Consider the following 9,529-nt stretch of genomic DNA (forward strand, 5'->3'; position numbering starts at 1 on the left):
TATTTTAAAAATAATTTCAAACTCCATAACATTACTAATACAACTAAATAATAATACGTAGAGTTTTAGTTTGTAAAATTAAATCAAACTGAAAGTGGAACCTATGATTCTACCTTGCAAAATTTTCATAAGATTTATTGACTTTTTTTTTTATGATATGTTTTTATCGACCAAATGAACCTTCATATATTGTATGATTTGATCCATGATTGTTTTTAAGCTCTAAACGTTATGATCATATAAATAAAAAAGTGATTTTGGTGATCAAGAAAAGAGCAAATTAACTTCTTCGGTTTTGGCATTTTCTCGAGTTACTCGAGCTGGTTTTATATGTTCTAAGGACATCAAATGCAATTCTCAATCTAATTAACTAATATATATTTTTTTCTATTACTTGTTCATACATTTTGTTCCTTCTGCTCGATGTTTCAGATGCTTAAACCTATCATCACTACAAACATCAATAGAGCCGGTACATGGGCAATTTTATAGAAAGATAATTCTTATAATATAGCGAAAACAGATGATAAAAGGGATGAGACAGTGATGAATATAACATTATTTTCTTCTCTTACATGTTGCAATAAAGGACAATCGATGGTTGAAATGATATAATTAATGGTTTGAAAGATGATTTGATTTATAATTTAATCGTAATAGTCAACCATTTTGGATGAATTTTATATATTTGTTATCGTTATTTAGCTTCATAAAATAAATCATATCCTTAGTTGAGTTAAGACCACTTGGAAATTGATTTATGAATTTAAATAAATTTTCAGATCCTCCTTATATAATTAATATTAATGCAATGAAAACATGAAGCATAATGTAAACAAAGGGAGTGGATGGAGTTGACTTATAACAACAAGTCAAACAACTTTAATCAATCATATTGTATAATGTGATTTGCATGACCTTCCTTGTAGCCTTGCAACATTCACATTTCCTGCCACATATATATATATATATATATATATATATATATATATAAAATGCTTGCACACGATCATGATTAGCTAATTGATCCCTAGTTTTCGAATCTTAATGCAACTGTCGGATAGCCCATCTTGGGTTAGGGATTTAAGGTTGCTCGGGTAGTTTCACGTGCGACGCACGTTTAGGAGAACACCGAGTTTACCAAAGTACCCTCATGATTGCGCGATTTCCACAGACTTCTCCCGATTTCCCCCCTCCATTTCGCCCGTCTTTCGAGCACTCAAGAAGGGTTTCGCCGTTCTTCCTCCGCCGCGCCGCGCCCTGAGAGCGCTCTCGATCGGTACTCCCTTTCCCATCTTTTCTTCCACTCTCTATGTCATTTGAATAGTTCTTCTCGATTTGAATGATTTCTGCTATCATATTCTCACTTTGTGATCGTCTTTCTGCATCCCCTCTAGAAAATATAGGAAGAAGTGAACTTTCTTGAAATTGACGCATTGTGGGGACTCGAGGCTCTTATTTTCCTTTTGTTCTTGATCGGTGAATATTTCTAGTCATGGAAAGCAGCAGTGATGCCAGCTACGCCGTAGCCACGGAAGTCGGCTGGTATATCCTCGGGGAGAATCAAGAACATGTCGGCCCTTATGCGCTGTCGGAGTTGCAAGGTGATTCCTTTGACGTCGTTTGCTTCTTTTGTTGTGGATTGAAGTCATTAGGAACCGCAGACGCAAAAAGGACTCATATCGACCAGTTGAATCAGAGGCAATTCGGATAAATAAAAGAAAGAAAGAAAGAAATAAAAAAAAGCCCTCTGCTCAATTGAGAGCTTCTTTTATTTTGTGAATTTGTTTGGAAATGTGCATCACGTCTTACAAATATACGTTTTATGACAGAAAACTGCCAAATTTTTTATTGGAATTCTGGATTATGAAGTGCTTGACATGTTGAACGATCTACTGTGGCAGAACATTTTGCAAATGGATATATCTCAGAAAACACCGTTCTGTGGTCTGAGGGGAGGAGTGAGTGGGCGCCACTATCCTCAATACGGGAGTTATATGCGGGGATGCCCATCAAGAAACTTGATGGTTCTACTGCAGGTGAACAAGATATCTAATTATTCACTTCAATGTGCTGTAGATTCTGTATCTCACTTTCTTATTCTGTTTGCAGATCTGCCAGATGAAGATGATGACTTTACAAAATGGCAGAAAGAGGTTCAAGAGGCTGAGGCAGCGGCTGAGGCTTTGAAAAATGGCACTACGATGAGTGTCCTTGCTGAAGGGGGAGAGGGTCTACAGGAAGGAGCAGGTTTAGGCGCTGATGATCAGCCCACGACTCCACCTGATGGGGAGGAAGAATTTACTGATGATGATGGATCCACATATAAGTGGGATCGGGCTCTTAGGAAATGGGTTCCTCAAGTAAGTGCTTGAACTCTACAGTTTCGTCATGTTGTAAGTTTTTGATATACATGTTTGATTTTCTCATCTTGTTGTCTGCATTTTGGTAACACTTATATGAGTTACTCTTGCATTTGTGCCATTGTCTTTCTAAACCAATTGATTCCTACTTCTCATCTCCATTAATTCATGGTTGTTCCATATCTTTTCACCAAGGATAACTTATTAAGTGAAAAAAGTGGGTATGGAGTAGAAGACATGACCTTTGCACAAGAGGAGGAAGTATATCTTGCACCAGAGGTTCCGGAGCCCTCAGTCTCTGAAGCAAAAGATTCCTCCACCAAGAGCATGGAGTCAAAACCCGAGACGAAGAGGAAGTTGCCTGATAAGCCAACTGAAAAGAAGGTTACTTCCAATTCTTCTTTGTTTCATTTGTGTAGTTTCTATTTCTTCTACAGTTAATTTCTTTCATTTCTACATACTGAACTGAGTGTTCGAACCTGCAGTTCATCAACTATCTTGCCCATTGCTTATCAGAATGTGCTATGTTTTATCTATCACTTACCTGGACAGCAAGTTAGAAGAGTTCATGTTGTATAGCTAGTAAATAGTTTGCTTTATTTACTTATTATCTGTGTACTCTAAGTCTAGTTGAAGATATGCTTGCGTAAAAGTTATGATACTTCTGGGCTGGATCTTTTGCAGGAAGCTAATAAACCTCCAGAGAGTTGGTTTGATCTAAAAGTGAATACTCATGTTTATGTGACAGGATTGCCTGATGATATTACTGTTGCTGAAGTAAGTCCAAGCTGAAAGAATTGAACCTCTGTGTTCATCTATTACCAGGATTGGTTTTCTTATAACTTTTTAGATGGACTCTTTCTCAGGCATGACATTGGCTTTTAAAATATCTTGCAGATTGTGGAAGTATTCTCAAAATGCGGGCTCATAAAGGAGGTTAAATATAAATGTCTTTTTTTTTTTTGCTCTTTTGTTGGAATTTTTTATCTTATTAAATTTGTGCCTTATATCTGCTACCTACTAGTTGCTAGATCTGTGGCATGTATGGAATACGGATCGTACTAGAGTGTTTTGCCACCCTGTTTGTTTGTACTTGTCTTTGCAGACTTAATGTGAATCAGAAATTTACTGATAGAGAATAGGATAAATACATGTTCAAGACAACTTGTCTACAGTATTTGTCAAGTTTAATTGTAACATATTAGTAGAAAGTAGAAACTCTTTACACATCATAGAAAGTTATCATCTTTATTTGCAGATGAACATCTTCGTTGGTGCTGATTCTATATCTCTCAATTTGTTTCCAGAAGTAACTTGGTGGTCTATTCTGCCTGTAAAGTGTTTAAAAAGATACGAGTTTGATGATGTCAGTTCATTATTTAACCCTTATTTAATTACCACTTCCTGAACTAGTATCGTATGCTTTATGAGCCCATAAAAATTTGCCAAATTGCATATGATTTATTTCCCGTTGTTCATGGTTTACAATATCTGGCTTAACGGTCAGTACAGGTCAGTATTTATTGGTCTAACCATGAACCAGTACATGGACCATCGATTTTTGCCATGTTTCATTTCATATGGGGCTTACCTTTTGGTACGGTTACCTTATCGAGTGCACCTTCCGGTTTTTACTGTTGGGAACAAGTATTTGGGCAGCAAACGAGGCAGCAATCCTTCGGGTCTGAAATTGTTATCAAATTTTCAATTTTTTGACAGCTGTGATAATTCTTCTCTCACCTATGATGCTCTACTTTCACTTTCTTTCTTTCTTTCACTCTTATGCACACTCTCTCCTTTGCCTCTTCCTCCTCCCTTCTGTGTCATTGCTGCTGCCGATTCCTTCTCCTCCTCTTCTTTGCCTTTGAACCCTAATCTTCCTCCGTCTCCTCTTTCCCCCTCTTCTTTATTCTCTTTGGTCCACGTAGTATTGATTTGTACTGAGTGTTGATTAGTACATTGATTTATGCCAACTACATACCTGTCTCGTGGTCCATTAGTAATAGCACCGGATTGAGATTTTAGGGCTTGTCATTGTTACAATTTATCTTCAATCTGAAGCAGCTTTAGATGTTGTATACACTGGCAGCCTTCATGATCATGTCTTTGTCATATCCTAATAGTTTCATGATATTACATGTCTTGATCATCCTATTGGCACACTTTATAAGCTAGTGAATTGTCATTTACAGGATCCTGAAACTAAAAAGCCTCGTGTAAAGATCTATACGGACAAAGAAACAGGTAGAATAAAAGGGGATGCACTTGTGTCATACTTGAAGGTAAATTAGTAATGTGCTTCCCATTTCGATGACTGATACATAGTAGGAAACTTGGAATTAAAACACTATTTCATGTTTGAAATGTAGGAACCATCTGTTGCCTTAGCAATACAAATTTTGGATGGAACACCTCTCCGTCCTGGTGGGAAGACAGTTATGTCTGTAAGCCAAGCTAAGTTTGAGCAAAAAGGTTTATTGAAAAATTATGTTGAGTTATGCTTTGTTCAATATTTATTGAAAGTTTGTTCACACCACACAAAAATAATCATTTTACTGAGTCATTTTTTACAGGAGAAGTATTTGTAGCAAAGCAAACAGACAAGAAAAAGAAAAAGAAATTAAAGAGAGTTGAAGACAAGATTCTTGGATGGGGTAATCTCTGACCTTGTATTGAGTTGTTTGTGTTCTATGACCAAGATGAATTGTTTTTTTCATTGAGTCAAAGTGAAAACCATTTCTAATGATTTGTGTACTTAGCACTTATCATATTCTTTAGTATCTATGGTAGTAGTGTAAGATTCATGACTTCCTCAGTACTACTTTTATGTCTTCAAGTTATCATGTTTGCACGGTGGGGCATATACAGTAGAAATTAGTGTACTTTAATTCTCCAGAGGTTTTACTTGAATGACCTTATATTCTAGTCGTTTAATGTCAATTTGGCTTGGGATTTGAAGGTTGAAAACTTCTGATTTTTTTGCAGTTGTTAAACATATAGAAAAAATACGGTTATGGTGTAGAGATTATAGAATAAAAAGAAGAATAAATATAAAAGAAAGAAAATAAGTTAAGATTCACAACCACAAACCGAAAGAAAAATTCTTCATATCATGCACGAGTCACTAATTTTAGGGTGGAGTTAGCACCTTAGATTGATTAGGTTTAGACAATAAATCCAAAACTCAAAAGGTAATAATTTTTCTCTCCAAAGGCATGATTAATTAAACTCTATTCCTAAACCACCACCATCTACCACATTGTCAACCAATGGCTGGTTGTCTCAAGGGTTCACAACTTGTTTAGAGCAATTGACACTGGTGGCCACAGACATCAAGTGTTGGGTATTTGGTACGTAGCAAGAGCTCACAGCAAAGCCTCCTAACCCAGCAAACTAGAGTCCTTGTAGGTAGCAACTGGAGGGGTCCATTGATGTCGACAATGCTAATGGAAGGCACCAGATTCCTGATAGGCAAAACCTTTGGCTTAGCGGTTAAGGGAGGTTCATGATTGCAAATAACCTTTTCTATTTATTGTCTCCTTCCCCAGACTGGGCCAAAATTCCTTAAGACTTAAAATTTCTTAATATATTGTTGTCAGGAGGTAAGTTCTTGATTCAGAGAATCATATATACTTATCTGAGGTGAAAGAAATAGCTAAACTGATACATAGTCCCAAAGTAGAATACTGTCTATTCACTCATTGCTTATAATCTTTCTTTCCCCTGATGAAAATGGTTCCATAATGATGATTAGAAGCTCAATGATTATTGCATATATACAGTTATTCTTTTGTACCAATGTCACATCTTATAAATTGTATGATTAGAAGAATCTAATTCATTTTGGTATGAACTTACGAGGAAAATCACTCTACTGAGACATATGAGAGAATAATATCTAAATATGTGATATATAAAATGTTCTATTTTCATTAGACACTGATAAGAAATTTTCTCTAAAGCTTCATGTCTTAATAATCTTTTTGAATAAATTTATAATTTGACAAGGTTCAAGGTTCCTGTCTCTAGTAGAATGGTCCATCATATGAAATTAAAGTGTTCATTTTTCTTGTTCTTATATCACTAGAGTTGTATTAATTTTATACTGTCAGTTTGTCAGATATGATTTGGTGAACAATTAGCTATACATTAAATGACAACAAAAGACACTGACCAAAGTGTCCAAATGGAGAATAGAATTAATTATGATACCGGCTGGCAGTCTTTACATGTTTTTGCAGTGGACATTCTGTTATATATTCTGAATTGTGTCATTACTCACTGTACATATTGTCTAATCATCATAACAGAATTAGATAAAAAGAACGTTCATCATCTTTCCCCCACCGCTCCTGTCATCAATGTTGCAAGTCATGGCCTAGTTGTCCTGAAAAAGAAGTTTTAGCACTAGGACCATACTAACCTTTTTTCCTCCTCGGTTAATATTACTTCTGACAGATGACCATTTTTATGAGTTTGGTATATTCTGCCAATATGCTACCTACTGTATGATATTTTCCTTCTTTTTGACTTCCATATATAATTATTAACCCTAACAATATTGTTGAAGAAATTTCAACCTTTTATTCTGTCGTTTCTCAGAATCATCTGCTTTATCTCTTAGCAACTTTTAGTAGATCTTAATAACCTTGTGAAACTAATTGTTGTATAGCATCACTGATTTCTTCTTCTAGGTGGACATGATGATGCAAAGGTGACAATTCTGGCTACTGTTGTTTTGCGCAACATGTTCACACCCGCTGAGTTAAGGGTAAGCCGTTGGTGCCTTGTATATATTTGTATTTGTGATTTTGTGAACTGGGTTGATCTACGCTAGTAATACATATTATATTGTGGTCTATGGTTCTAAGCAGGCTGATGAGAGTCTTCTGCCAGAACTAGAGCAAGATGTTAGAGAGGAATGTGTGAAACTGGGCCCAATTGATTCAGTTAAGGTATGCAATGTGGTTGTCATTTGCCACTAGGCTACAAGTCAATTTGGCAGATTATGACTGATTTGACTTTGTTACATTGCTGTTGTTATTATTATTTTCATGCTGTTAAAAGGCATTTAACATCAAAATATTATTATTTTCGACCGAAGTCCAATTTACATAATGTTTGCAGATGCTGCAACAGCAGCACTCGGTACACAAATTCATTTATGATGCCTGTTGCTCTATATCTTGCGAGCATAATGGGGAGGGGGTGCCCTGCCCAGAAACACACCTGGTAAACTATATGGGCAGTGACTCACATATGCTCAAACTAAGAACCTCTCAAGATGAAGACGGAGCCGACTATTTTGCTTGGGTGCTGCAAATTATTTTTCAGACTGTATTTTCTTTTCCAGAAAAGCAAACTGATATTAGTTAGTTAAAATGGGTATAAAAAATCTTTTCTTACATTTGAGTTCAAAACTGACAGTATGCTGGAAGGCCATTCCCCTTTCTATATCTGATTGCATCTACTAACTCTTAACAAAGTGGCAAGCCACTTTGTGGCCCTATTACCCTCTCTAAACACACGAGAAATTCTACATCCTTCAAAACAGGTTAACAAAATGCAAAGGTCCATGATCACATTCAAATGGCCCAAGGTGGACTAATTTTCTTCATCAACAACTGCCAGTACATCATTGAGTCAGTCTCAATATGTATTCAATGAATGCTGTCTTCCAAATCTGTTTTCAATCTATCTCTGAGCACAACAGCTTCACAGTGTAGGACGATCTCTGTTTTCTAAGTCCCTGCATCCATAAAGTACACAATTAGCCGTATCACCGCTAATTACAAAATCTATACTCCCATCCATATTCTTCCACAAACCATCCCCATGAGCTATACCAACCGACTGAAGGTTACTCCCAGCATATTCCTGTCCCTAGTGGATTACAGGAGTTGTTATAGAAACTATAATTACAGGAATTTCATATCCACAATAGCCATTAGCAATGAGGAATCAGAGGATCAACATGTCAGTATTATCACCACCATTAGCTAGTATTTTGGAATTTGGACTGTATTTAGGTAAAGACTTTTGAGATAATTTGCTTATTTCATATTTTGTATAGTTATTTGTCAGTGGTACTTATGTTGCTCGTTACAAATTGGCATACAGGTTTGTGAAAGTCATCCACAAGGTGTGATTTTAGTGAAATTTAAGGATCGGAAAGATGCTACAAAGTGCATCGAGCTGATGAATGGAAGATGGTTTGTTGCCTGAGCTCTCCGTTGATTTCAAGCATTTGCAGAACACCTCATTGAGTTCGAACATAAGAACATCTCTGAATCATTTTTACATGTACCCTTTGATTTCAAGCATTCACAGGATCACGTAATTAAGTGCAACATGGGAGCATATCCAAATGATTTTTGGTGCCATCTTTGCATTCTGATATGTGGTTACGTAGAGAATCTTGGGAGTTTACCACAAGCAACTATGGGGATCAAAATAAGCATCATAAGACTGAAAGAAAACTTTTGCATTCTAGTCTTTAGATGATGATTTAAATAACTAAATTAGCAAAGCTAATTCTTGGGAACTTTGATTTCAGTATTGTTATTGTTTTCTTCTTAAAGCAAATTCTTTTTAACTGGTAGAATTTTACAAAGAATTATGTAATTCTTCACTCTAGCAGTGGCAGTAAACTTTGCATGTTTTTTACACTATTTCTATTTACTCTGCAACTATTCAATGGTGGTATCGTTCTAATGAACTTTCCCTGTTCTAAAGCACTTTCCCTGCATGATGAACTTGGTTTACAGGTTTGGTGGAAGACAGATACATGCGAGCGAGGACGATGGTTCTGTCAACCATGCTCTTATTCGTGATATTGATGCCGAGATGTCAAGGCTGGAGCAGTTTGGTGCAGAACTGGATGCAGACTGACGGGTATACAGTTCCTGTCGACAAACTCCTGTTATTGCAAATTCAAAGAACAAAGAAACACAGATGTAATTTACTCTGTTCTCCATCTCCATTATTGTACCTGAATTAACACCCATGAATGGGTTAATTTTGTTTTGTTCATCTGTACATGTTATTAGGGAGGAGACCATGTTTTCGCTGGCTGAAGAACTGCAACCAAATGCTGCAAGCATTGCTAGTACAGATCCTTTTACTGTGGTATTGACCATCTTTTGTGATATTTGAATTAGCTATGT

At 36.2% G+C, this 9,529-nt stretch overlaps 1 protein-coding gene across 8 annotated transcripts; it reads left to right on the forward strand.

Moving 5' to 3' along the window:
* Positions 1 to 1,131: 1,131 nt before the first annotated feature.
* Positions 1,132 to 9,494, forward strand: LOC135581132 (uncharacterized). Of its 8 annotated transcripts, XM_065165478.1 has the most exons (15): positions 1,132 to 1,279; positions 1,398 to 1,604; positions 1,905 to 2,039; positions 2,113 to 2,363; positions 2,559 to 2,747; positions 3,048 to 3,140; positions 3,261 to 3,299; positions 4,556 to 4,645; positions 4,733 to 4,835; positions 4,937 to 5,017; positions 7,058 to 7,134; positions 7,238 to 7,318; positions 8,484 to 8,575; positions 9,131 to 9,257; positions 9,413 to 9,494. In XM_065165478.1, the coding sequence occupies exons 2-14, from the start codon at positions 1,496 to 1,498 to the stop codon at positions 9,252 to 9,254; spliced, it is 1,464 nt and encodes a 487-aa protein (XP_065021550.1). In that variant the 5' UTR covers positions 1,132 to 1,279; positions 1,398 to 1,495; the 3' UTR covers positions 9,255 to 9,257; positions 9,413 to 9,494. The 8 variants fall into 8 exon arrangements, 6 of the variants coding, with proteins under 6 accessions (XP_065021550.1, XP_065021549.1, XP_065021552.1 ...); XR_010498995.1 differs by lacking the exon at positions 8,484 to 8,575 and having other exon boundaries at positions 9,131 to 9,319; XR_010498996.1 differs by lacking the exon at positions 8,484 to 8,575.
* Positions 9,495 to 9,529: the final 35 nt, after the last annotated feature.

Source organism: Musa acuminata, chromosome BXJ3-8 (assembly GCF_036884655.1).
Source record: "Musa acuminata AAA Group cultivar baxijiao chromosome BXJ3-8, Cavendish_Baxijiao_AAA, whole genome shotgun sequence".
Classification (NCBI taxonomy): domain Eukaryota; kingdom Viridiplantae; phylum Streptophyta; class Magnoliopsida; order Zingiberales; family Musaceae; genus Musa; species Musa acuminata.

Bases quoted from the DNA above. Each gene is read 5' to 3' on its own strand.
- LOC135581132 (XM_065165476.1), top strand. From the start codon at position 1,496: ATGGAAAGCAGCAGTGATGCCAGCTACGCCGTAGCCACGGAAGTCGGC. The intron at 2,748-3,047 runs GTTACTTCCAAT...GATCTTTTGCAG, and splicing joins ATAAGCCAACTGAAAAGAAG to GAAGCTAATAAACCTCCAGA. The intron at 3,300-4,555 runs GTTAAATATAAA...TGTCATTTACAG, and splicing joins AATGCGGGCTCATAAAGGAG to GATCCTGAAACTAAAAAGCC.